Raw genomic sequence first — 27971 nt, 5'->3', positions numbered from 1 at the left:
TACATTAATGAAATGCCCAGATAAATCAACCCATTGCTCAAATCAGTGCAAAAAAAGGCAGAAATCACTCTCAATTCCCATACTTTTTATACACCTTAGGACAAATTTGCTTCTTTGTTGTACTTATGAGATACTCCTACTTAATTCAGGAGGGACTAAAAAGGTGGTGTACAACTAGCACCCTGGTGAGATGCTTTCTATTTTCCGGGGAAGGCAGAGGCAGAGGGCTGTCAAGGCGAGCGGGCAGCATTTTGGAAGAAAAGGAATTTGGGGCAAATCAGTGATGTCAAATACACAGTAAATATACAAATATTCAATACTGATGCCAATTCATTTCTGGGTGGGAGCATATATTCAACTTCTGCATGTCAAGCTGCGCAGGTTAAACTAATGACGCGCTGCAACGAGGGCAGTCATGAAGACTTGCTAATTGCAGCGTTCCCGGACCCAGGGTTTGCTCTGAGCAGCTGGGATTTGAGGCGGAGTGCACAGGTCAGCATGCAGCCTGGGCCACCCCGTGCCCCGGTGGGGGGATGACACCTCCAGGGATGGAGGGATGACACCTCCAGGGATGGAGGGATGACACCTCCAGGGATGGGGGGATGACACCTCCAGGGATGGAGGGATGACACCTCCAGGGACGGAGGGATGACACCTCCAGGGGAAGGGGGGATGACACCTCCAGGGATGGGGGGATGACACCTCCAGGGATGGTGGGATGGGAACAGGGCTGTCCTGCATTTGCGGGCAGGTGGCCCTGACACTCCTAACCGCCTGTACCAAAGGACGGCAAAAGGCAGCAGACAGTCCGTTACCTGTAAATGGGATCCATAAAGAACGGGGTGGGCCTGGCGTGCTGCAAGGAGGACTCCGAAGCTTTCCTTTGCTCGAGGTCACCTCCTTTCTTTTCTCCAAAGACGTGGTTTTTCCGAGGCTCGGCTTGTTTTGTTCCGCTGGCTCGACTTCTGCTGCCCATGCTGAGATCTAGAGGCTGGTCCTGGCTTGCCGCAGAGGGGGCTGCTGGCTTTGAGGGTATGGGAGTAAGTGGCTTCTCCTCCTTACGCTTTATGGTGAGGTCAAAGGGAGACTCAGAGCTTCCCTTTGGGATCTTCTTTATTTCACTGGGTGATTGGGGCTCCACTTTCAAGGGTAACGGTCTCAAGTCTCTATCAGGAAATGGATACATTGATTGAGAGAATGCTGGAAAAAATGGGAGGGGAAACATGGAAGGGTAAGGTAAGGCTCCGACTTTTTTGTCTTGCAGCCCCACAAGTCCTGTTGAACCAAAGTACTTTTCAGCAATAGAAGCAATAGCCTTTATAGAATCATTCACCGCTCCTGACACCGCAGTCTGCTCCTCTAAGGATGGTGAGAAAATGGAATGATTGCTGTGGTCTTTCTTATTATTTATTGAAGCCAGGCTCTGCAGAGAGCTTACTTTGTCTTTGAACATTTTACCATTTTCTTTAAATTTCTCTTTCTCACTTTCAATGTCACTTTCCAGGTCAGAGCCCGAGGTGGTTTCCAGGTCACTGCCACTGGGGGTACTGACATCGTCAAGGTCAAGGTCACTACTCTCTGACTGGTCACTGAGTTTCTCATGCGGCCTCTCTTCAGAGGACCTCTCTGGTTGAAGCTCCACTGGCTTATTCTCCCCTACTGATGGTTGCTTATTTAGTGCCTTCAAAATATCCTGGGTGGCTGGCAGTATCTGAGGATTTGTCATGAGGGGACTTTGACTTTTGTTTGTCTGATCTGTGCTCGGTAGTCCTTTAACAGGAGAACTAGTAGGTAGCAAAGGTGGCCTGTGGTACAAGCCTGAAGGAAACAGACCAGGGAAGCTAAAAGAAAATCCAGGAGCTGTTGGAAAGGTAAGACCAGCAGGATGCCTATTGGCTCCAAAATAGTCAGCAAGGCCCGGATTTGCATGATTCATATTAACCATGGACGTTTTATCCATAGCTGGGGTTCCAGGAAGTGAAATGCCTTGGCCAAAAAATCCTCCTGCTGCAAAATGGTTCTTGCCCTCACAAAATCTCCTGTGTTTATTTAAGGAAGACGTAGTGCTGAACATTTGTCCACAGTCTTTGCACTTGATTTGGGTTCTGCAATCAGCATGCATGCGCTTATGACGACAAAGGTTTGAAAACTGAGTATAGGATTTATGGCAGACCTCACCTGTATGTAAACAACAACAACAACACATCTCAGGCTTTATGGTAATTGCCCCCACCCTCAAAATTTTGCAAATAACACCACTTTTTTACCCGCCAAATGTCAATTAGGAAGCCGTAAGGAGAAGTCTGGGTGCACAAATGTAGCAAAAGCTATTGGACTCTTCCAAAGCAAGGCATCCAAGCAGACAAATGTCTAAAGACAGCACCAAAACCCGCTCCAACAAACCAGAAAAGGTCTGAAATCACTAAAAGACAAAGTTTCCTTGTCTGCTCTTTGTATTGCACAGTGTTGCACATTCGGTACCGATACTCCGTATTGCATTAGCACCCAGAGCCCTGCCAAGAGCCGCGGCTCCGTGCTGTAACACCGTACGAACCCACGGTGCTCCTGTGCAAGCGAGCACTCGTGTCTTCAAATGACATCCATTTATGTCACTATTCACATGTGGAAAGTTAGTCATTAAAATAAATATTTGCAGGACCAGACAGGAGATAGACAGAGCTGCCTCACAGAGCTTTCAGTCTGCAAGACCACAAGGATATGAAAGAGGTGAAGGAGACAATCAGTTACTTCCAAGTGCATAACCTTATTAACAAACAACATTTTTTTCCACTTACAATTAAGAATTTAATCTCATGAAAGTCCAGGCTAGAGCCTGAGTAACCTCAGCCTAGTACTCTCATATGTCCAAAGCATTTCTATTTGTGTAATGCACAGTGTCCCTACAGGTGCCTGGGATGCTGTAACTCTAAATGCCACATCTTAATAACTTCACTAGTCTTAATATTGCTTATTTGTCGCTTGCAAATGAAAAAATACACTACCTTTCAACAACAATTTCCTTTAAGAATGCAGCTGTATTTATTTGCATGTCTGATGCTCAAAACAGCTCAATGGATTTCCTTTCAAACTCGTCTGGGATGAGAATAGCTTCAGCCTCACAAAAGAAGCACTTGGAGAAAGCCCGAAACCATGGAGGGGAGGAGATCTACCTTGAGCTCAGGGGCCTGATCTAGCCTGCGACACGTGGCGCATCAGAGCACGGCTTCCGGCAACCATTTTCAGTAGCAGGAGGCTGAAAATGCCGCCGGTGGTGCGGAGCGAGACGCTACGAAGTGTGCCTCATGCCGTTGAAGCAAACGGGATTTTGCACGTCCCTGATTTTCTGGCTGCTACAAAACTTTGGGAGCCAATTGGGGCAGCAACCGAATTATAGGTCTATAAGTTAAAATGTGGTTTCGAGGAGGATAATGCTCAGCTCCCCAGTGCCTTTTTATGTCCCCTTTTGTCACCCTTTGGACGAGCAGGGCCATCGGGCAAGTCCCGAGGCTGCGCAATGCTTTGTGCTCTTCATTATGCTAAAATTTGTCTGTACCTCTGCACTACCTTGCTTCTAACAGTATCGGCTCCAGCCTTGTTTAAAAACAAGGCAGCAGCATTATCAGTATGCAGTGTTATCCCTCTGTAATAAATCTTTTTTTTTTTTTCCAGCCAGGAAAAAGCATATGGCCACTTTATTTTTATTTAATTTGTGTTATATCATAAGCTCTCATCTTTCACACATCAAAGCCACACAACAATACACATTGTGTATTCTGAGGCCTTTTTAACAATCATTTTCATGATTTGAGACAGACTGACATAATTTACAATGGCTCTATTTTAAGCCAGCAAAGGAAACTGAATTGAATGTATCCCATCCTGCACTCTTGGTTCCCATGAACTGCAATCACGTCCTCTAACTTCCACTCGCACCGGGGCCTGCGCTAACCTTCCTGCTCCTCTAAATCTCTGCCCTTGAGAAACTTGACCACTTGTTGTCATCTCTTAACTGTTTACCTCTTCAGCAGGCTGCTTCATATCTCAGCAACAATGCTCCTATTGTTCGAGGGCCTGATCCTGCTCTATCCACCCGTTTTCCCTGTTCACGTCCCGTTGACATCCCCGGGACAATTTGTGGGGTAAAGAGTGCAGAATTGGGCCCAAACACAGGAAATTTGCAATGCGGTAATTCAGGAAGAATGTTTGTTGCTGTGTATCAGTTACTGTTCCTGCTGGAAATCTTCATTCACAAGGAAAGACAACAAAGAAAAGAGAGAAAATAAAAAATAAAATGAAAAAGAAAGAAGAAAAAAGATGGAAAAGAAAGGAAAGAGAGACAAGAAGGAAGAGAAGAGAAGAGAAGAGAAGAGAAGAGAAGAGAAGAGAAGAGAAGAGAAGAGAAGAGAGAAAAGAAAAAGAAAAAGAAAAAGAAAAAGAAAAAGAAAAAGAAAAAGAAAAAGAAAAAGAAAAAGAAAAAGAAAAAGAAAAAGAAAAAGAAAAAGAAAAAGAAAAAGAAAAAGAAAAAGAAAAAGAAAAAGAAAAGCAAATAAATTATTCTAGTTCCTTGAAAATGCTTGATTTTCTCTTGATAATTAGTTTCTTTTTTTGGAAAATATTTTATTTGCCTATTTAACATTGAACTATTTGTTATTTAATATAGAACTATTGGTTGTTTATTTGTTGCAGTATGAAGCTCTGATTTTTCTGCTCTTTCCTCCTATTTTTAGCCTAATCACAGGCATAAGGTTTCTGCTCCCACAAAAGAAAGTCACCTCCGTACTTCACGGTAGAGAATCAGGCCCCTTACCTTCACTGTTGAGGTCTTACACAAAAAGTTCCCCCTGCCCCCATCAGGTTGATCACAGAAACCAAAATTAAACTGACCAAAATGGTGACTCGAGTGACATATCCATAGGTTGGCACAAGCTTCATCTTGAATATTATGGGCCAACTCCTCTCCTTGTACAAAGCAGGATAACTCTATCAACACCGACAGAGTTACGCCTAACATATTGCAGCAGAGCATCAGACTATATGTATTTTTTCCAGAAAAAAAATCTCTAATGCATACATTTACAAGGCTAGGCCAATGTATATTTAAAAACAAATCATGTTTTGTGAACTTTGGATCTTCTAGCAGGTATTGTTGAAGGCCTGCTTCTTATTCGCATGACTGTATTAAATATAACACTTCACTCAGGTTAGAGTGCTAAGCGGGTGAGAAGGGGTGTATTGGCACAGATTTGGTCTTCCTAAAGTTTGGGAAGTTCTCCCTTAAAGAACATTGATACATTATTAAATCATTATTCTCCATTAGTATATTCAAAAGTCAACAGAACTGAGAAATATTCTACTCCAGAGAAAAGCAACAATACACGCTTACAATTGAGAGATATCCTTACAAACTATTAAGGAAGATGCACATGAATCATTCGACTAAATACATTTCATCTCCATTTTAAAATTAACTAAACCAATAATGGCAAGACCATTAAAATATGCAAATATTTATTATTACAATCTCAGTCAAACAACTAACAGTTGTACTGAGAACTTTACCTTTCTAAGCATAAAAGTGATTTAAAGTTATTTAACGAGGTGCTGCTTGCTCAAGGTGCCTCTTGCATTTAACAGGCAGCCTATTAAATCCACGGGCTTTCAAGGCTAGCAAAGAAATTTTGGGGCCAGGTCCGAAGCTCCTACTCCCCAGAGCAGTCTTACTCTTGGGGACCATCACCTGAAGCCTGTGTGTAACACGGCATCAATGAAGAGCACACCCAATGCCCCGCTGATTTTGGAGGAGACTCTGTGTGTAAATCGATTGGGCCACCTCGACCTCCGTGGATATTCCCAGGAGCCAGGACTCCTCAGATCAGTCTGTGTTATAAGACCTACTTCTTTTTCATCACATGACTTCTATTTCCAAGCAAAGCTTTGCTTAAACTTTAGTAGATGAGGGCCGGTTATCAACTTTAATTGCTTCCACGTATCAAAGCAACAGAAGCTGGGTTTGATTTCTCCTATTACACCTTATTACACCCTTTAAATCTCAGCGCCATACTTTTAAGCAACTAGCTTCCCTCCTTGCAGCTTTTATTGCTCTACAGACCCCAGGTTTAACACAAAATCCCAATCTGGCTTCCAAATTGCAAAAATTCATCTCATGCCTATGCGCACTCTGCACCACGATTGTCTCTGGACCCCAAATTAGCCAGCAGTTAAGTTTGCATATTTTCTGCTTATTAAAAAAATTACCGTAAGTACTATTTTGAATATGTTCAGTCTATTATGGCATGTGGTTTCTATTTGCAGAGGCTGGAGATTTTGCGAAGGCAGTGAGTAATTACCTTAGTGTTGGTGAGTTTTCACTCAAGCTTGGGCAGTGTACTTGTAATAAGAGACAGTTGCCATAAACAGACTGGTACGAGTAAATCATGGTGTGTGGCCTTCTGGTGGAAAACAGATATCTCCTTTAGGTGACCCTACCTCCCTCCCATCGCTCAGCAAAGCCTACCAAACATGTGGTCTCCAAACCCTTTTGTTCTGCAATTACATGGCTGTTATTCGTAGGTTGCTCAATGGGTTTTTATCCCTCGCACTGTACATATGAAGAATACTGGTGTTTTGATTTATCAGAATAAATAGCAACAAAGAGCATTTGAGAGATTATTTCATTTAAGAGAGGTGCCACTTAAGAGACTTTTATGTAGGGCATTGACTGCAACAGGACTGTCTGAAGACTCCCTACCTGGCCAGAAGTTACTGTTTTCTAATAATTATAATCTTTAAGTGTAATTACTTAACCTGTAATCGGGTTTAAAAATTATTAGTGATATTTACTATTGGATCTAGTTATACATTTAACCTGTAATATCAGGTTTAAAAATTATTAGTGATATTTATTATTGGATCTAGTTATATATTTTCTCATTGAAGAAGCCCAAACCAAAAGGATTATCTAACCCAATGGCAGATACACAGACTTTGCACAAATGAGTCTTTCAAGCCAATACTCCTCCTCTTGAGGAATTATCTTAGCGTGCAGCCGCCGCTTTGCCCAGGTGTGGTGTTGATATTTTGGCAAATCATTGTTGAGAGCAGCAAAAGATTAAGAAGTTTAGCAGACAAGTAGGGGAGGTGGTCACAAGGTGCCTTTCAAGCCATAGCAGGTGCCTGAAAAGACTCTGGTGAAGATTAGCGCTACCAAGAACAACGTTCTTAAATATTTTCTGCCTCCGCTTCCCTGGTGAAAGGGAGAGAAAGCAACCTGCACCATTCCTGTGCACCCAGCTTCCCCATCTCCTAGCAGGATCTGGCTCAGCAGTAAACACAACCCGTGAGACTTTGAGGATCCGATTTACAGCCCGGTACAGAGTCAAGCCTACATACGAGGCAAGTTTTATTGCTGGAGCAGCTGTTGGCGAAGATCTAATAGCTCAACTCAATGCTTAACTTCAGGGCATGCAAAGGAGCCTCAAGGAGGGCAGCGAGCTCCTCCGACTGAAATTCACTGCCTCTAAGGTTTATTTTCCAACTCCAGCAAAAGTCACGGCATCTGCTGTGGAGGCTCGGTAGCCCAAAATTAACTCCTAAAGCAAAGCAGCCTTTGCTGGCTCTGCCCAATTCCCAGTGCGTCCTGACCGCGGTGGCAGCGGCTGCCACCCTCCCCTGCCCACCCCGGCACCGCCACCTCCTGCCTGTGCCAGCGCTGCCGCTGCCCCGGGCGGCAGGGCCGGATCCGGCGCAGGGCACGGCACCAGGGGCTGCTGCCCGTGCAGAGGAGCAGGAAGGAGAGCAGCCAGCCTGGCGCGGTGCAAAGCAACGAGGCTGCAGCCGCGGAGCCCGGCACGGCTCCTTCTTGCTAAATCTCGCTCCCCGCTTGCTCTTTGCATCTGCACGTGGAAAAATATTCCAGGGACAACAGGTACATTTATACAGCATACAGCGTCTGCCTGAAAAGGAAAATCGTATAAAAATAACGCTTTGCATTGGACTACGAATTACCCAGTGCTCATTTAATAACTCACAGCCCCCACGAAGCCAGCAGGAAATTCAAAGGGAGCACAACACAACCTCCTGCTTCCAGATTATGCTGCTTTCCGACAAAAGAAATAACACTTAACCAAAGATGTTTAGTGGAAGACTTACATATAAAAGGTTTGACACTGCTGTGGATGTGTTTATGCTGTTTGAGGCCTGAAGAAGTGGCAAAGGTTTTGCCGCACTCTGGACAAGCGTGAGCACGAGCCCCAACATGCTGGGAACGAATATGCCTCTGAAGGTTGCTGGGGTCCGTGAAAACCTGCTAGGAAATGAGTACTGATTAACCAAGAAACTTAACTGCGGAAGAAGCCAGTTATTACAAGTCTTTTAAAATTCAAACCTTGAAGCTATTTGGGAGTATTTAAGATTAAAAACCGTGGCTGCATCGCAGCCTTGCTAATGGGCATCAATGGGAGCTGTGCCTGCAGGACAGGGCCTCAGTTTCCCAGGATCGGCCAAGTATTTGGTGGATCTGTTAACCCCTTTGCAGCTGCTGCAGCAGATGCATTTGCCCCTGCCATTAGAAATTGTGCTTTTGAGGTTAGGGACTTCACAGAAAACAAGTTGAAATGCAGCTGCTTGAAACCTCTAAGCATTACTGCAATAGAAATACTTTATAGAGACAACTGAGTGAGTGACAGCGAGAAATCCTGTACACAACACAGTCCTAGCACCCAGGGCTTGGTTGTGTCTTACGAGTGTCAGCTCAATATAAAATTCCCATTATCGCAGCAAATCTACTTAAATACGAGAAAGTCCTCATGCAAAAGGCCAAGCTTTGGGAATCCGGTAAAAAGCAATGCAGAGCCCCACATCCTATATAAATAACCTGCATGGCAAGCCCAGTGCTGGGAAGTGATAGAGATGCTCTGGAGATGGGATGGTTGTGCTCACTTAGCGCAGCTGGGGCCCATCGCTATTTCTTATTTTGATTTATATAGTGTCCGTTTCTGGTCCCAACAGCTGGCACACAGCCTGGGGACCCATCCATCCTGCATTTCCCTGGGGTTTCTTGCCCCGCAGTCGTCGTCTCACACCCCACCAGTCCTCGCAAGGCGCCGAGCCCTGAGCTCGGGGATGCTCAGCATCCTGCATCAGCGCTCAGTTCAGATCCCACAGCCATTTCCAAATCAAAGAGGGTAGAAAAATAACCTGCTTATAAAGTAGAAGTGTAAACCCTTGAGAAACCGTCTGGAGCACGGCAGAAGCCTTACACCCTCCTGCATCCCAGCCCTGGGCATCCCCACTTCCATGCTCTCGTGCATCCAGCGGCAGGAGAAGCGCCAGGCAGCCTACAAATTCACTGTACCTTGGCACAGTTTTCACACTCGTAGTGCTTCCCGCTGTCGTGCGACATTTGGTGACGTATCAAGTTGGACTTCCAGTTAAAAGCTTTGGGGCACTGGTCACACTTGTACTCCCTCTCCTCGCTGTGCGACAGCATGTGCTTCTCCAGGCTGCGGAAACAGGAACAGGGCTCAGTGAGGTCCCACACACGCACACGGGTTTATCAGACGTTTGCAGATCAGCATAGGAAGAAGAGACAGCAGAGCCCATAATTACAGAAAAAAAATTTAAAAGCCCCAAAGGGCTTTTTTGCCCTGACAGACCCAAGTCCTTTGAGTACCAGGCTCGCCCCAGCCGGCAGGCAGAACATCCTCCTCCCTACCAGAATAACACATCCTCTCATGTTTTGCCAGGCCACTTGCAAATGCTCCAGGAGATGGTGCTGCTGCCATCGCTCCCTAAGGAGATTATTTCATGCGCTTCTCCATATTTCACTCTAGTAATTCTTCCCTGCAGTCTGAATTATTTCTACCTTACGACTTTCCCTCTAAACTCACCTTGGATCCCACCACCTGACGTAACTCCACTCCTTTGATGGGAGTCAATTTTTCTTACAGCAGGAATAGATCAGGAATAACTCCACTGGAGTAGGACAAAATCAGCGTAAGAAGCCTTTAAATACTGTACACTACAACTGGAGTTACACTTTATTATTATTAATTGCGTTCAATTGCGTAGCTGTTCATTCATTTATTCCTTAGTAGTTTACTCAGTCTATTAGTGGGGTATTTAATCCCCCACCTAATTACTGCTGCACATCTTTGCATTCATTTTTGTCTCTGAATTTTCTGAATTCCTGTTTTATTATTCATTTGCAGCAAATATATTTTTTAAACACCTGTATTGCTTGGTCACATACAAAGTCATAACGCACAGTATTGCTTGAGGAAAGGTGACTATGTAACGTAAGAGTGGCTTCCCAGAAAAGCCACTGGAAACCGGGATCTTTAGCCTGGGATGCCAAACCAGACCAGTTCTTCCTCATGTGAAGTTCCCACTGATCTCTGCTGAATCAGTGGACAAAACCTGCTGGGTTTGCAGTCTGGTTTGGGTTGTGCAGCGCAAACAGCAACCTTCATTCTCAGCCACAGGTAATGGAAATGCTTTCACCCTGTGGATGCTCTTTACTTCTACCCCTCTCAGACTCCTTCCTTTGGAGGAAAAAAATATTTCTGGCTTACCCTCCTAATACTTCTATAACAATTGAGTCTCCATCATGCACTGGTAAACAAATTTGCCATCAGACCCAGAGAGACTCTTGGCCCTGGCCCTGGCCCCGGCTCCCAGACGCCTGCCGCGGCTGCGTGATCTGCCACCAGCGCTGGGCAGTCCTGCCCCCCCCGATCTCCATCTTCCTGCTCAGCTCTTTCTCCATTTAATTAGGCACACCCTCAAGCATGGCTCGTTCGGGCCTTTTGTTTTATATAATCTGGATATAGCACACTTTGGTACTTTTTTGCTGTGAACTGTCTTTGTGGTGTATTAGCCTTTCAATAATTCAAGAGTTCGGAGAATGAGTACATTCTCATTTTTCACTCTTTCTCACAGTACTGCCCATCTATTTATGATGACTCGTTCTTTGTTTTCTGCCCTTTCTCTTCAATATTTAATATTTTAAGCTAAATTTACATTTCCTCAATGATTCCCATATGTTAGATATCGTCCTCTGGTTTGCAGGCAGAAAAGAACTTTAACACCGAATAACTCACGACGTGGAAAAATGTTACAGTCCAGGCTCCTGCCTCACCCACACTGCTGCAACCCTTTCGACTTGATCTACCTACATCAGCCCCTTCGAATCAATCACTCAGATTAAAAATTAGACACGCGGAACCACATACTGCTCAACATCGGCCGGTGAATAAGACCTTGTGCCTGCGCAAATTCCCACTCAGCGGGGCTGACCTAGTATGCGGGGAGCAATGTTTGGCACATCGTGTTTTAATTTTGGTGTCATTAATTTTGCGGAAGCACTGAGGATCAGGTCATACGACATGCTGATCTGAGACCCTCCGCGTGATGCCGAGCAACCTCTGGTCCATCAACAGGAGCTAAGGAGTATCTGTCTTTTGGGAGAGGGGGCTCCATCTTGCAGAATCTGCACCTGAAGCACCCAGGAGCAGTTGTCCAAAGGGGCTAACCCTGGGCACGCACAACTCCCTGCTAACCTCCGACAGACACCGCAACATCCTGAATCATGGACTAGGAAAGATTTCTGTGAAAAATATGAATCCACAAAACACTCTAAACTGACAACTGACTTGCTTTCAGACTCTGGCTGAAAGCAAGAGATACCATCCCGGGTCTGCTGCTGCTATAAGCCAGCTTCCTAAGAAATGCACTGCCTCATCACAGCGGAGGATCTGGCCCAGGCTTTTGCTACCGAGTTATCTCAGCATTACTGTCAAATGTTGGCTGAGGTCAACCTTCCCCCATCCCTGAAAGCATTAAGATGTGAATCTGCCAGGTACGTGCTGCAGAAGCTCCTGTGCACTCTCAGTATCTTTCAGTAATTCGCCAAATTTGCCATAATCTGCACTGCAATACAGTATTTTAAGAAGCCACAAAAACTATAGTGACAGGAAATATGTAAACGATCTTCAGCAAATAAAAGTTGTACTCTCTATTTACATGCTATGCATATTTCAGGTACATATGCGCATGGGTCCATCTGTTTAAATAGACAGATATACATATAAGAAAAAGATGAACGCCAGTGTTTCAAGACAGTACGGCTATAAATAAATATTAACATATAGACATATATATATTAACATCTAGAACCTGCCTCTAACTAGCATGGCTTGTTTGCAAAGATAAAATTGGTAACATCAGCGAACACCATTCAGAGATGTTCTAAGTTATTTCTACCTAAAAATAAGAAGCCCAGACTTTAGTTGATCTGAATCACTCCTCTGATTTCACTGCAACCAGCCCAATTCATGCTAGCTAAAGATCTGATTATCAGAAGATCCAGTCCTTAATTCAAGGTCCCCACTAAGGACTTCAGTACAAGGACAACATTTCTGATTCATTGAGACTCCATTGATTTCTACGCCATAAAACACCAACCAGCACAGAAGGCTTATTCATCTTCACCTTTGGTTTGTATAGAAGATTAAGGTATCAGATTCTGCCCCTGGCTGATGCCCTGCATGATCTGACTGCAGCCATTACAGAATTTGCCACATTCAATCATGTTTTAAGCATCTACTCCTACCTTTGTAAGTCTGGGAAGACTTGATCACACTCTTTACACTCCTGGATTTCATGCACGTCCCGAAGGTCATTCTCATTCTCAAGCTTTTTCTGGAACTCCTCCTCCACCATGGAGAAGGCGGAGTGAGGTGTGCTGCAGGGGAACTTCTGGTGGTCTACAAGCTCAGCCTTGGACTCAAAGAGCTGGTCGCAGTCCTCGCAGCGATACTGGCGCTCCTCTGGAAGACAAACAGGTTGGGCACAGGGAGACCGCATCAGTTTTCAGTCATTTTTAACTACGATCCCATCAGGAGTTCCATGACAGTGTGGTTAAATAAATGGCTATTCAGTGAAGAAGAGAAGAATCTCAAAAGAAACAAGGATGCCCTAGAATGCTTCATAATAACGCTTTATTTCTACAATATATGACAGTGCAATACTACCTGTTAGCTGCCTGGGTGACATCCAATAGGGATCCCTAACACTGGCTTCAGACAAAACTCAGTGTGTTTATATACTACCCTAAACAGGGATATACAGGGTCTAAGGTGGATATCCAGTAGAGGCTGCCAGTCTCTGTCTTTCTGAATGAAGGAGGCAGCCTTAGACACGAACATCAGCATCTAAAATAGCCAAAAGGGTGTTTATAGAGTTTTTTAAAGTCTCTTCATTTCCATTAGAGTTCTTTTCCAGCACCCAACCCTGTTCCAAGTAAGCCAGAGACATGAAGGTGTGGTAATGAAGACAGGGAGCCTTGCTTTAAATTCTGTAAAATTGGTCACAACGTGTTTCTTACGGAAAACGAGTGTAGAAGATCGCTAGAGTGTCACTTTGGAGTGAATATTGCATTCCATTAATTAGTAATTCCTGCAAAAGAATAGATTAGCTGAAGAAAATCACAAAAAGCAAACTTGGAGAAGAGCATCCCATGGTATTTTTTTCCACTGGACTTTCTACTGATGGTCCATATGAGGAGTCAGACACCCTGGTTTGGTTCCAGTGTTACCTGCCCTGCAGATATAAATGCCCAGGGGCTCTGAGTCAGAAAGGTGCTGAGGAGTCTGACTGAAATCTCAAATGTATGTAGCTGGTTGCTACCTGTCAGTTGAGTTGATCCAGAGAAAGCATCATAGCCCGCTGTTATCCACTGTCCACGAGCAATATTTTGGCTCAGTTTGCTTCTCTATTAGCCCTGTGGGACATGTTCCTGCACGTGACTGCAGGGATTTCCTCTGGTGTCATTTATACAAAAGCTACTTGACCATAGGGACTAGGCATGGAAAACATTATGCTTGAAAAGGGGGACATCTTTAGCAATAACTAAGAAAGTTACCGCTATAGAAAAAAAAAATAACCAAAACACAAAAAACAAATTGGAATGAATAATCTCCACCTTTTTCTTAAGAGAACAAAAGATACTGCTCAAAATACACAGGCAGTTATAAGAAAGTGCAGCCCTTGACACCTCTTGCCCTGGGAAAACCCCTACGTACTGTCCCTGAATCCCTGAGAATTTGTAAAATGTCCATATCGGCATAAACTGCAACCTAATGGGCATCAAGCAGATATCCTACACTCAGTCCCCGCTGCGGCTGTATAACGCACTGCCCAACGGGCAGCAGAGCAAAAGGAGCTTTTGGAGGTGGGGGACAAATGTGAGCAACGGCTCAAGAGTTTCAGGCCCAGAATCTGTACATTGGATGAGTAACGAATGAGCGTGAGGAGGAAGAACAGCTCAAACGTTCTCGCAAGCAACCGCAACGTTAACAACCTGAGATGTTCTCTTTTCAAGACGACAGAATAACAGTTGTTTGGCTAAGTGACAAAAAATAACCTATAATTAGGGCCCACAGAGGTCCTGCAGGAGCAGCACAGCCTAGAAATAAGGACGTGGGCTCTTGTTCTCGTTTTGCAATACCCACAAAATGATCAAGTTTCAATCTTGAAGCCTTACTACTGCCCTCAGTTACATCCGCAGACCTCTGTTTCTGCCAGGGAGGTTTGAGTAAGTGAGAGTAAAACCTGAACTACATTAGGAGTTGCAGGGATATTGACTGTGCAAACCAGAGCTCGCCAGACTCGCAGGTAGAAAATGCAACATCGAATGACATGACATTCAGTTGCGTTCACTGAATGAAGCTACACTCCTGGTTGGGCCAGGCTGGAGTGATGGACCAATGAAGAAAACAAAGAAAGAACCCCCAATGCCAGCGTTGGCCTCGCTTTTGAGAGCAGACTCACCCTTCAGAGGGACTGAAGGAGTTGGGATAATATTAGACTAGTTTATTCACTGAACAGCTTTCAGAAAAACAGGAGGGCAGAAGACAGACAAATACAACCATGGCCCAGCTCTCCTCCCTGGCTGCAGCGAAGCCATCCCAGATTTCAAAAGGATTCCAACAGAGGAGAAAACTCCCTAATTTTTTGCTTAATTTCAATGATACTTTCTATTAGATTAGACAGTAAGAAGTGGCTAACCGTGAATGTCTGGAGCCATTGTTTCATGTGAATAATCTTCACTCTTCATGAACAGTAAGAGCTCCTCTCCCGGTTCAATATCTGCTACCACTCTGTAGAATATCTGCAAGAAGAAAAGAAGAGAAAGCAATGTGACTACCACAACAGGCAAAGAGGCATAAACCACTGCCGGTGAGTATTACAGGATCGAAACCACGTGGCCAGGCCCTTCCCCAGTGTGGGTGTTAGCTGCCGGTTGCTGGAGAGGTGCCGACTTCAACTATGGCAGGTCTGCTCCTTCCAGCCCCAAAGCTGTTGGTGCTTTGGGCTCTGTGAGGGTAAAAAGGACGATTGCTTTCAACAGCCTCTGCTGCAAAATGAGCTGTGTGATGACTGCAAATATCACCAGCAATTTGCATGCTTCGTTATACCAAACCCGTGTACAAAGTAGCCATAAAACGCATCCCTGAGTGATCCGTGTAAGGGAGATAACTCCTGTTGCACTGGGGAAAGGTACTAAAGCAAACCTGAGAAGATGTTGGTGATTAAACCGCAGGCATCCAACCCCCCGTTTCACTCATCTACGCAGTCCAGAAAGCTGTGAGGTGAGAGGCTTACACAAAGCAGCACGCCTGGGTTATTCCTTAGCTTCAAATAGGAATAAAAGGAAAAATCAGTCCCGGATGAAGAAACACCGTGAGCAGCCAACGCTGCTGGGGGTGACCCCGGCCGGTGGCACCTTGTCCCCCCGCACAGGTGACATCAGGCTCCGGGCTCTGGGATGGAGCAGGAGGCTGCGGGGGGGCGAAGGGGCCACGCTCCCTTGGGTCCGTGCACCCGGAGCAAGCACACGCCGGCACCGTGAGGCTCTGCCGAAAGGAAATTCCCAAAATCCATCTGGCTGCTTTCTGTCTCAGCAGGAAATGTGAAGAGCACTAAAAAGCTCCACAAAGCAGCTCAAATAAATATTAGTAACTTCCTCAGGCCTTGTTAAACAAAAACACATGACAGCTATGTTTCCTACGCTAAAAAATGATGCCTTTGCGTTTTCTCGGACTAATGTATTTTTAAAGGTTTCGCTCTCTAACTCTTAACTCTCAATACTCATTTCAGTGCATTAGGAGGAAGGCAGAAAATCACCTCCACTGTTTAAAGTCAAACAGATGCGTTTGTTGCAAGGTAGGTACGGGATCTAGAGGTGCGTGGGTATTTTTCTTGCCCGGTTGTACGTGAACCGTCACCCATCGGGTGGCCCCGGCAGCCGAGCCCATACCCGTGTCCTCCAGGAGGTGGCCGTATAGCCTAATCGTTTTTTTCTGCACAAGCAGCCTTTGCCCACAGATATGGGCTAAATACCTCAAAATAACTAAATAAGATGCATTTCCTCAGATTTGTTTTCTCTTTTCTTCGCCTTGTCCCAAAGGAGGCGTGCAGGGGAGCGGTGGTGAAGGCTGCTGGGGCCAGCTCGTCCCACCGCCCCGGCACTCGCCCCCCTCCCGGTGCCAGAAGCGCCGGGAAAACACATTGGGCACGAGGTACCCGTGCCACAACCCCCTGCTTATGGCCAGTTTTCCCCATAAAAGCCAGAAGGAGTTTATGGGCAGCCTAATCTGCCCAGGCTGCACCTCCCTCCTCTTCTACACCGTCCTGGGCAAGCCGTCAGCTGGTTCTGCTTGGGCTTGCCATTTTTACCCCTTGCCAAGGGGATTTTAAACTCCACCAAGTATTTGGGAGGGCGTGAGGGGCCAAGAGAGCCGTGGCAGGGTCTCATGCATGTCTCCTCATGCAGCCAGGCGAATGCCCGGTACCACAACCCCCTCCGGAGCCGATGCTGCCGTGGGTGCCGAAGGACACGAGGCTGCTGCGTGGGCTTTGGCGCGCCGGGGACGTGGCTGGGGCAACGCAACTCATTTGATCAAAGGCCGAAACACATTTAAGTGAAGGCAGCTTTTAACTCCCGCAGGTAAATCTGATGTCAGCACCGCATCCAGTGAATATTCGCTTTAAGCGATGCTTGTTTTTCCATTTATTACGATAAACGTATTGAAAACTGGCTTTTTGCTTCCAGAAGTATAACGGGCTCCACACATCTGAAAGGGAAGCTGCGGTCCGATCCGTGAAAGATAAGCCTGGTTGCTGGCTTGCTTCGGGTGGAAATAATAAGCGTGTGGCATTGCACACTGACCAGAGAGACTCCTGCAGACCTCTCTGCTGCAACAGCACCCACCTCTCCCTTGGGGTGGGACCTCCACCATCTCAGAGGGACCATGCCAAAGCTCCTGCTCTGCCCAGGATTTCCCTGGGTGCTCCCGGGTTTTGTGTCACGGTCGGGGAAACTCAGCTGTTCTTCTGAGGTCAGTGGTGCATCCACATCAAGGAGCGAACAAAAACCACAGCAAAGGCTTCTCCAGTATTTTTCCTCCTCTGCTCATGCTGTCCCATCAACGGTATTTTGATGGACCTTTTCACCTCTCGTCGCAAAGCGAGGACACATGGACCATACACGGGCATAAAGAGGGTCTTGTTCACGAAGCACTGTGCTGGGGTGCATCACTTCTCTTTGGGAAGCCCCAGTACGATGCAGCATCTTTCTTGCAGCTGTGGGATAAATCCCTAACCAGGGTGTAAACTCCGCAGCCAACTGCCCTGTCTGCCTTGGTATTTGAAGATATCAGAGACGATTAAGGTACCCACCAGAAACCACCTGGCCAGCCTCTCTGTACCTCAGCGGGGAGATGAGATGGAATATCCAGAAAAACTCCACATTTTAGGTTGAGCGATGTTTCTTTATTTTGCATTTCTGAACTAACGCCCTCCAAAAGAAGGTCCACGTGACAGATTTCTGGCTCCGGCATTTTGATGATGATGATGATGATGATAATATTATTATTATTATTGTTGTTGTTGTTGTTGTTGTTGTTATTAACTTTAATTATTATTAAAAATATATTGTTAAATATCTGTATGTACAAAAAGCCCCCACCTGCCCTAACAGTTTATACACTAGACCGCGTTCCAATAAGGATCTAAAATAAAACATATTGAACTTTAAGCCAAAGCGATCACACAGGTAAACTTAATCTGATTTTAATAGCTGCCCTTATTACTCCACTTGAAAGGCTTTTTTCTCACCCTTTCCACCTAAAACCTCCTGGAATTATCCCGTCTGAGAAAAAGTGAGAAGCTAACTGTGGGAATGAACCACATTGCCCAAGTTTTTAGGCAGCAGCAGCCTACTGAGGGCAGACGGCGTGGGGGTCCTGCAAGCCCCCAGATGGGAAAGCTCATAAATTACCCCCCAGCCCTGCAGGTCCCCTCCTGGCTGCCCTTGTTTTGCAGCAACAGCAACCTCTACCGCAGGCAGGATTTTTTGTATTAGGAAACGCTGATGTAGAATAAATGGACTTTTCAACTGCAAAGCCTGAAGTATTCTTGGACGCGTTCCTGACTCTACTGTAATTAATGAAAGGTTTTAATTTTCTGACTATCACCTCTGCAGCCTACCGAGCCCGTTTTGTTACCTGACTTTCTCGGGTTAATCTGCGCTCCCGACGTGTGAGCGCGCACCAGCCTGCCTCGAGAACTATAGGGAAGAGCTGCTGCACGGCAGAGGAACGACTGGGACGGGGGCGAAAAGAAATAAAAGCAAAGTCCAGATGCGCATTTCACATGCCCTGGGATCAGCGGTGTGTGACTGCAGTTTATATAGGAAGAGCAAAATCGGATCCAGATCTGGAAACACTTTCAAAGTTCAGGGGGTCTGAGGTGGGGAGAAGTTGGGGGAGGCCTAACTCATCAGTCCTCTGTGCCTGCCTACACCGCAGGTCATATATTTATGCTACCGAGCAGAAATAAAAGCTCCCAAACTGCAAAGCCGTAAAGGGAAAGGGGAGGAGAAAAAAAAAGGAACACACACAATTTACTTTTAAATGGATGAATAAGGCCTCATTGTTATGAATCCCAGTTTACTTTTCCTGGTCAGGCACTTGAAATTTTATTTATGCTTAATAGACTGCGTTTGGCATGTGTAAAGATGACAGAAGTGTGAATTATGAACGACCTTCAACCTATTCAGGAAGTTGTAATAATTGAAATAATAGCGAAAACGCACTCCCCGCGAGCTCGGGCCGGGGCCGCGCGCTCGGCCGCTGCCGCCTGCGCGCTTTGAAGTGCCCCCGCCGTCCCGCCTGCCCCGGCGAGACCCGCACCCCTCTGTCCGAACCCTCCCTCCGCTCCCGTCCAGCATACCCTCCGGCCCCCGGCGAGGTTTAACCAAAGGACGCCGGTTTGGAGGGGAAAAAGTGACGCTTCAGCTGCTGCGTGCGAGCAAAGGCACCAGCCCTACACACGCAACGGTCGTGCTCAGCCCTGACGAGGAGTTGTATTCCACTGCATCCAACTAAACCCTTTATTCCTGTGTATACGAGAGCTTTGGAAAACTTTGCATGTGGCCCAGTGCTGCCTGGGAAATTCAGATTTTAGGGCAGGCAAGAGATGCTGCTCAGCGTCGGTGCTGTTTGTACTTTAACCCTCCAGGTGATGTATTGAACTTACAGCTAGCACCACGGCGGAAGGCTCTGAGCGACTTGGTCCTGCACCGCACTGGGGCAAGCGGGAGGACCGAGTGGAAGACCCACTCTGCACGGGATGGTGGGAAGGAAGAGAAGACCCCAAAGGTGGAGCGCACCCCGGTGAAAGCCTGGTGAAGCCCACCAGCACCCGCAGAGCCCTGCGCTGCTGCTCCTGCACCGACATCCAGCACCCGACGGGCTCCCGGCCTCCGCCACATGCCGTGGGTATGTCTACCCCAAGCAAGGCACCAGCCCTGTCTCCCGGACACCTTTGGAGGCTCTGGTGCACCCGAGGGGAGCACGGCCCAAGCCGGGGCAGGAAAGCGAGCGCCCCGAGAGGCGGCGTGCACACTGCCAACTGGCATGCGCTTCCGCGCTGCTTCGGAGCAAGAGTGGAACTTGCCTGAAAAGCAAAACAAATTAAACATCCAAAACTAATAATAAGTGTTATGTTCAAGGAGCTCGAACAAAATCAGGATTTATGCCCGCCAGAAAAATGAGAAGGACAAACGGATACATAACCTCGCAACGAGCCATAATTAAGCATTCGAGGGGAAAAAAAGAAAGAAAAAGGTCCAAATGGCAAAGCTTCAATTTTAGCTCCTGTGATGAACAACTCCTGCAGCTGGAGAACTGTGTGATGAAACCCGAGCCAGGTTCTTCTTGCCATACTCAGGCAAGTGATAAATTGAAACGAACTGGAGTTTCTTCAAGGACTAACGTAGAGGAGTCCTTCCCAAGCGCTGTATCGGGCCCAAAGAAAACTTCATCAAAAATCCACAGGCAAAACTCAGCAAGTGTCTGTGTGCGAGTGGCTGCGGGGGCACGGGTGGGAGCCCGGCGGGGAGGAGAGGACCCTCCCCTTCACCCTGCCGAGATGGTGGGGGAGCACCACAGCGGCTCGGCACCGGGACTGCGAACCCTTTCCTTCCTCGTCTCCAAAATGCCCCAAAACTGCCACAGCGGATCAAGCAGGAGGGGCTGGAGCGAGGACGCTCTCCTGAAATGGCACCCGGAATCCCCATTTTTCCACCTTCTGAGATAAAAGGTGCCTCCTGCTCCCCCGAAGCGAGGAGGGAGCTGCAGGATGTCCCTCCACAGGGCACCCTCTTCGGCGTCTCGGGGGCTGCAGGCCATCTCCCCAGTGACACTTGAGTCTTCTTCCATCGTAGGTGAATTTTAGCCCCTGTGAAAGCCCTGGGTCTGGGCGAGGGGCTGCCACATCCAGCCGAGCTCCTCCAGCCCTGCAAAATCTCCTGCTCGGGGGTCGCTGACCATCGACACCAGACCACAACTTCTGTCTGTCCACCCGTTCTCTTGAGGTGACCGCACCACGCAGTTGTCTTCTGGCATCCCACCTTCGTTCATGAACCACACAAAGTGTCGAGTGAGCTGCAGCCTCGTCCTGGCCCTGCGGACATCTATAATCCTCTGGCAAGCGTACGAGTACCATTTGACAGCTCTCATGGCAAAAAAGGCATTTTTGCTCAGAGACGACGTGCCTTACCACTTTTATTAAGCGTGAATTGTCAATAAAAAGCTTACCACTTTGCAGAAATAGCAACAACTAGTTGCTGGGTTTGGTTCTAAGCAATTTCTTTTAGGTCACGTCAGGACAGGCCAACGCCGAGAGCAGTAACAGCACCAGTGCATTAAGCTCCAGATAACGCAGGCGGACATAAAGCCCGGGCAGGGGATTCACCCACAGCCTCAGCTCTAACTGCAATAAGTGGAAAATCACCACCGATGAGCTCCTCGTTCCACCAGCCCATAGCTAACACGACCCCGCTCCACTGGAGACAGATTTGCAGTGGGAGCTGGATTAAGCTTTCTCTGCTTAATAAACTCATAACTCATAGGGAGAATCACGGCAGAATAGGGCCCCGTATGAGCTCAGCATGCGCGTGCCCTCCTGACCCACAACAGCCAAAACCTTAATTTCACTCTCTGACAACAAAGCCTCAAAACTATTCCTTAAATGCCCAACTTTTGCAGGTGGCTGGGCGGCCAGGGCTGCTGGAGGAGCCTCTGCTGCTTTCTGCCTGCGAGCTGCCCGCCCGGGGGGGCTGCGGCAGTAAAATCTGAAACACGAAGCTGTGTCTGCAGATTAAAAAAGTTTGTAAAACGTGTACGATGCGATCAGATCTGGCGAAACCTACAGCAGAAGGTTCACTCATGTAAGTTTATATCACTGACATCGGGCACGTTGTTAAGAGCGTAGTACTACTGGTTTTTCTCCCGTTACAGTGGCTCATGAGGAGTATAAGGAAACAAAACAAAACACACAAAAAAAAGAACCCCAAAAACCTATTTCAGCACACACAGCAAAGCAAAACCTCGGTAAACTGATCTTGAGCCACTTGGAGTTTTCCATGGATAAACCAAAGGGAATCTTCAGGAGCTGCTTTGCTGGGGGGGGAGCGACCTGGAAGCTCAGAGCAGCTTCACAGCATTATGTGGCTGTATCCCTGTCAGAGCTCTGCAAGCCGTGAGCAAGATAAAAACAACATTAAGGAGTTTTAACTTCAACTGCTACCGACCATGTTTCTTAAAAGAAAAAAAAAAAAAAAAAAAATATTTTTTATAGCTTGAAGGTGACCCTGATCCCAGCCTGAAAATGTGCCTGGAACGTGTGACAGCCTCTGACGCGCCATTGCTGTATTTGCAACTGCACTTTCATTAACGTATATATTTTAAAATAATGCTTTTGCTGGGATGACAGCGCTGCCAGAAAGCCTAACAGGGCTGAGCATTCTGAAGTTGTTAAAAAGTTGAACTAATAGATGTTTAATGATAACAGAGGGGAGTCGTCCAAGTTAGCAGAAACTGGTATTGAATCCTAACTGACTCTGAGCTGAAAAAATACATTCCAGGGCAATAACAGTGACAAGACTCTCTGCAGCCCTGCACACACTGTAGTCTCTTTGGGGAAAGGAAAAAATGAGAGTGCCCTGTTTGTGGAATTTTATTATTCGTATACATCTTGAATTACATACGTTCAGGTTAGATTAGGTATGACAGGAGATAATAGGAAGACAGCAAAGAGAAATCCTAGATTGACCTTGTTTGAAATTAAAAAAAAAAAAAACCAACAAAAAATGCAGCTTTTAAACCCTACTCCACCTCCAATCAAATGAAACACGAGTTGCATCCAGCGTGCATGTTTTGACTGCATCCCACCATTATCAAGCTGTTCATCTTAGCAAAGCTCATTTCTACAGTCATAAGAAAGAGCCCAGGCCTTTTGTAAAGTTGATCCTAAGTGATGAAACCTAACCTCAGCCGTGAGTCAGGGGGTGGGGTGGTATGTCTCTGCAAAAAGTCCAATAGTGAAAACAACAAAAAATGTTTTTCTTTCACTCTTTTTGTTAAATACAGAAGGTAGGGCTTAGCAGAGCGACTAGATTACACGTCGCCCTGAGATTCATCTAAATCCTGCCTCAAGCAGTCTGAGAATCATACCTGTCTGTCAGTCAAGCTTGAATTTAGTAGCATAAACTTGTGGGCAGCATGAGGCTGGGAGCGCTGGCGGGATCTTTTACCTTTTCAGGTACAGCCCAGTGTTTGCTTGTGAATTTTACAGATGAGTTGAAGCAATTAGAGGTGAACAATTACCGCTGATCGAGTGTCCGTGCCTTGGGAGCGAGCAGCGTCTCCCGCAGCGGGGATGCTCCCGGGCGATGAGGGCTGCTGAGGTGCTGCTTATTCCCGGGGGAACCAGGGTCCCCCCCACCCCTGCACCCAGCACCGGCGGTGGCTCCAGCTGAGCTGGGGCCTCCTGTCCCAGCTGGGCTGCATCGCCTCTGTCCTCCAGCTCTAGCTGCAACCACTGATACACATCCTCAGGCTTCACCCTTTTTTTTTTTTTTTTGTCCTTTTTTTCTGTCTTTTTTTTTTTTTTTTTCTTTTTTCCCCCCCTTTTTTTCTAGGAACTACAGAGGCAGAGTGACCCAAAGGCAGCCCCGCAGCCTATACGCAGGCACATATGCACGCTCAGTCCTGCTGTGCATTTGTCACTCCTTGTACATACACACGTTTGGCCATGTAATGTCCATTTCCCAGTTTGCCTTCCTATTATATTTTATATTACCTCTGGTGAGCTTGTGCCAGAAGAAAGCAGAAGGAGGAGCTGTTAGAAAAGGCTTTTTCGCTTTAAGATTCGCGAGCACATTTTTAGCATTAACTTTTTAGGCTCTGGTCATAAAACGCTGGAGTACGCGTACAATTTTGTGGGTAAATTTGCAGTGTTTCCAGAGGGCCACATGAACAACAATCTCTTGCTGACAGCGCCCAGCTCACAACACGCTACTTGAAAGACAACCAATTCTTAATTTGCAAATCTCAGCAACAATAAGCTATAAAAATATGGAATTATGAACAGCACAATACTGTGCAAAATAAATAACAAGTCTCCGGTGAATGAAAGAAATTATTGGCAGCAGTACAGCCACCATTACCAAATCTCAGAAATGTAAACACTAACAAAAGAGAAAGTTACAAGCGCCATAACTTTCCTTCCAAAAACGTCAAAACGCGGGTGCGTGTCTGCGTCGCGGAGGTGGATGCTGATGTTCCAGCCTAGTGTGTAGTTTCAGTTGCAGATCACCAATACCGACGCAAAGACAGTAAGTTGCTTTGACCAATGCACGTGATTCCGCTTCTAATCTTTCCTATCTATGCCAGCTCTTATTAAACACGAAATATTTGAATTTGCTCTTTCAATTAATCTATATAGTTTCCTTTTCGTGTCATTTTTCAGTGTAAAGCATATTTCAAGCTGGAAAATGTATTTTGCATTTACTAATAATCTTTATGGTTTCTTTAGTTAAACCAGCTGCTGTATAAAAAAGAAATTATATCTCAGCCGGCTGGCTCATTCTGTGTTACACGTGCTCAGGGCTGAACTGTAAAAGCTGAAAATTACAAAAAAGTAATCTGCCATACTTTCTGAAAAAGTTATTTAAACCGTGTTTAATCAGCTATCTTGCACGAGCAAAATACGTAATGCTGTGCTGGAAATAGCAGGCTGTCTCACATTCATTTCCTATACGTAAGGCATTTGATTAGAAAGAATGATTTTTAATTGAAGCTTTGTGTCTGGTTGTGATTCTTCTTTCAATACTGTCAAGGCAATTAAATCAGCTAAAGATAATCTTTAACATTCACCTGATACAATTAATTAAGTGGTGAAAAATGAAACGCTGGTTACATGAATCAAATCCTGTGTTGCAGGTAGCAAAGTTTAAATTGGAAACAAGAATTCACAATCAGTTGTTGCTTTGCTATTTTAGATATTTTACTTTAAAGAAATATAGCTTTCTTAACCTAACTTCACCCATTAAAATATTTCCTACTGGTATGTATTATCCGCAGACTAAAACAAACCTCGATTTAAGAAACACCTAATAACTCATCAGCATAATTGAAAACAAAATGCTTCACTGCGTCCTTCCTCCGCCTATTCCAGCCCTTTCTCCAACACACAAGGATAAATAACATTGCAGCCCAACAAAGAGCGGATTTAAGTGCAATAAATGAAAAGAAAAAGAAACCCACTGAAGATCCTGGTTCAGCATACAAGTATTACGAGTTCTAGCAAAGCGTATGAGAAGGCATAATAATATTCATGCACGTGTGCATTCAAATCCAAAGCCCCGTATATACAACTACATTGGTAGCATTATCAGTTTTGTATCTTCATTCTTTCCGTTAATTTCACGTTACAGCTTCTGAACAACCCAACGGTTTAACGTAGCAATCCAACTGAACTGGAACAGGAGCCAGAAAATGCTACTAATCCAAACCCAGCAAATACAGGCTTTGTATTCCTAAGACAGCAGTCCCAATTTTTATCAGGTATAAGAAAAAAAAAATAGGGGATGGTTTGCAAATCGAACAATAATGTGGAAAAAACAGAAAATTTGTATTATCTGCAGCCCATAATCAAAATTACTCTATTCTGCATTTCACATTTGTGCCTTATCTTTTACCATAACAGCAAACAGGCCAAAATCTGTTGTGAACTACTGCTGGTTTTTGGTTGTTTTTTTTTTTTTTTTTTTCCATTGACACCTTACAAGTTCCTTAAAAAAATAAGTCCAGAAAGCGAACACCACATACCTGATCACTTATCTGACATGCAACAAGGTTGTGCTGATTGTAGCATCCAGCAAACTTGATATATTTGAGCCAGTTTCCTACATCTGGTTGACTGGCATCTATGCAGAACTTCACATTGCAAAACTCATCCAAGATCTAAAAGGAAGAATATGAAAGAGTAAATCTTCCTGTCGCTGTCTGGGCATACTAATCAAAAGATAAATCACAGGTTTCCAGATAAACAAATGGATAATAGTCATATAGGCATGTTTATTCAGAAATACACTCCTCTGGTGAGATTTGTTTTGTTTTGTTTTTAAGAACGGTCAGAATACATACATGTTAATAAAAGAACAATAAATGTACTGAAAAATGTCTTGACGAACGCTTACATGTAATCAAGATGGTGTCTAATTATTACTAAGAAATGCTATGTTAATTTAAGAGAGGTCTGATTTTTTTGGCATGCATCAGTGACTATTTACATTTAAAATTATTCTTTTAATTCAATGTGATTCTGTCAGGAAATATAACAAAAAATATTAAAATAGCTGGTGTTGGTTTCATTTAAGGTTTGGGTTTTGTTTCAGGATTTACGTTGTTTGCAGCACCCACTTAGGCTTTCTGTATTTGTTACTCTGAACCAAACTTTGTTTGGTAGGCTGAGTTCTTGATCTTGTTTTAATATTACGCTTCCCAAACAGCCCTGCCGTGCAACACTAAAATCACTCCCCTTAATCGAAGCAAATAATAGAACTTCCTATGCCAAACTGAAGAAAATAAATGAAAAACAATGTAAACACTCATGTAAAACATGGCAGCATTCAATACATACCAATAAATGGTTCCAATTATGCAGACAATAAACAAATATAATGAGATTGCTTGCGGACAAGCTAAAGAGGATGTTCTATTCTAATATTATGACAAATTACTAATCATTACATATGACTGAACATCATTATTTATTTGCAAGCTTTACCACCGGCCTAGCCTAAACTTTCCACAGCATCCCAGTAGCTCACTGCTACATTTGTAATTCCTCCGGCTGGGCACCGGCAGCAAACCACCCGATTTTATGAGAAAAAACTTAAAACACGCGCCCCGAAGGAAGAGAGAAGGGAGAGGGAGGTTGTTTCCCCGATGGGAAACGTCTGTATTCACGTCCAGCCCCAGAGCACTTTTGGCCTCCGAGCTGAATGGACGGGAACCCCGGCATTGTCTATCATTTAGTTAATGAAAACCCACGGAAGTTTCCTATCGAGGGCTCACAATGCAGCCTCAGCCCGCTCACGTTCATTAATTAAAGGAGCCCCGCGGAAAGCCGCTCTCCCCGCGGGGCGGCCGGCCCGGGGGCAGCCCAGGTAGGGCGGGCGCTGCCCGGGTCACCGGCCCCACCGGTGCCAGGATCGGGCCCGCTCGGGGTGGGGGGTGGGGGGTGCGAGCGCGTGCCTGCCCGCCCGGGGCCGCCGAGCACTGCCCGGGACAGCCGGGTTTCTCCCCTCCTCCCGAGCAGCCTTTGCCCCCCCCCCCAAAAAAAAGGGGGGAAAAAACCCTACCCCCAAACCCGCAGCCACCCCAAATCCCGGCGGGGCCCAGCGGAGCGCCCCGCGGCCGCGCACGGCGAGTTCCATCCCCCGCGGGCGCGCACGCTGCCCGCCGCCCGCGCCTCATTATTTTTGGGAAGGGGGGCACTTAACGTTCCCTCTCAGAGCAAACCCCGCTCTGCCCCGAGGAGGGAGGAGGGGGCATCACCCCCCACCCCCCCGGGGCGGCGGAGGAGGGTCTGCCCGGGGGCCGGCGGCGCGGCGGGCACCGACGGGGCAGGGCGGCCGCGTCCCGCGGGGCCGTGGGCAGCGCCGCCGCCGCGCTCGCCGCTCTTACCTTATGTCGCCGGGAGCCTGCGGGGGCAGGGAGGGGGGCGGAGAGGGAAAAATATCCTTCAGGCGGCTGGAAGCAACATCTTGGCGTCAAAAGCGGGCGGAGGCCGCGGCCGTCGGGGTCCGGGGCTGCGGCGGGCGCTGGGCGGGCGCGGTGCGCTCCACCATTTGCCGGGGGGCGGCGGGGGCCCGGGGCGGCGGGCGGGGAGGCCGGGAGGGGGCTGCCGGCCTCGGAGGGCTCAGCAGCGGCGGCGGGGCTCGGCGGGTTTCTGCCGGCTCGCCATCACCTTCCTCTTTCGGCCCCTCCTGGTCTTATCGGCTGGCTCGGTGTGTGTGTGTGCAAAGAAAGTTACCGGGAGACGGGGGGAGGAAAGGG

At 46.5% G+C, this 27971-nt stretch overlaps 1 protein-coding gene across 9 annotated transcripts in view; it reads right to left on the bottom strand.

The window, feature by feature from the left end:
• Nucleotides 1-27971, bottom strand: part of MECOM (MDS1 and EVI1 complex locus) — a 348581-nt gene that overhangs the window by 22734 nt on the left and 297876 nt on the right. For 3 of the 9 annotated variants that reach the window (XM_072867603.1, XM_072867605.1, XM_072867608.1), the window contains 6 exons: nt 25737-25871; nt 15067-15169; nt 12611-12827; nt 9353-9500; nt 8149-8305; nt 816-2178 (listed from right to left, as the gene is read on the bottom strand). In XM_072867603.1, the coding sequence (XP_072723704.1) occupies nt 816-2178; nt 8149-8305; nt 9353-9500; nt 12611-12827; nt 15067-15169; nt 25737-25871 (2123 nt within the window). Of the gene's footprint in view, nt 1-815; nt 2179-8148; nt 8306-9352; nt 9501-12610; nt 12828-15066; nt 15170-25736; nt 25872-26550; nt 26575-27599; nt 27866-27971 lie in introns of those variants that run through there. The other 6 variants (XM_072867604.1, XM_072867606.1, XM_072867607.1 and 3 more) reach the window with 5 other exon arrangements.

The sequence above is a fragment of the Ciconia boyciana genome, chromosome 7, assembly GCF_034638445.1.
Source record: "Ciconia boyciana chromosome 7, ASM3463844v1, whole genome shotgun sequence".
Taxonomy (NCBI): domain Eukaryota; kingdom Metazoa; phylum Chordata; class Aves; order Ciconiiformes; family Ciconiidae; genus Ciconia; species Ciconia boyciana.
The sequence above is the reverse complement of the archived record's forward strand: the minus strand, read 5'-3'. Positions and strand labels throughout refer to the sequence as shown.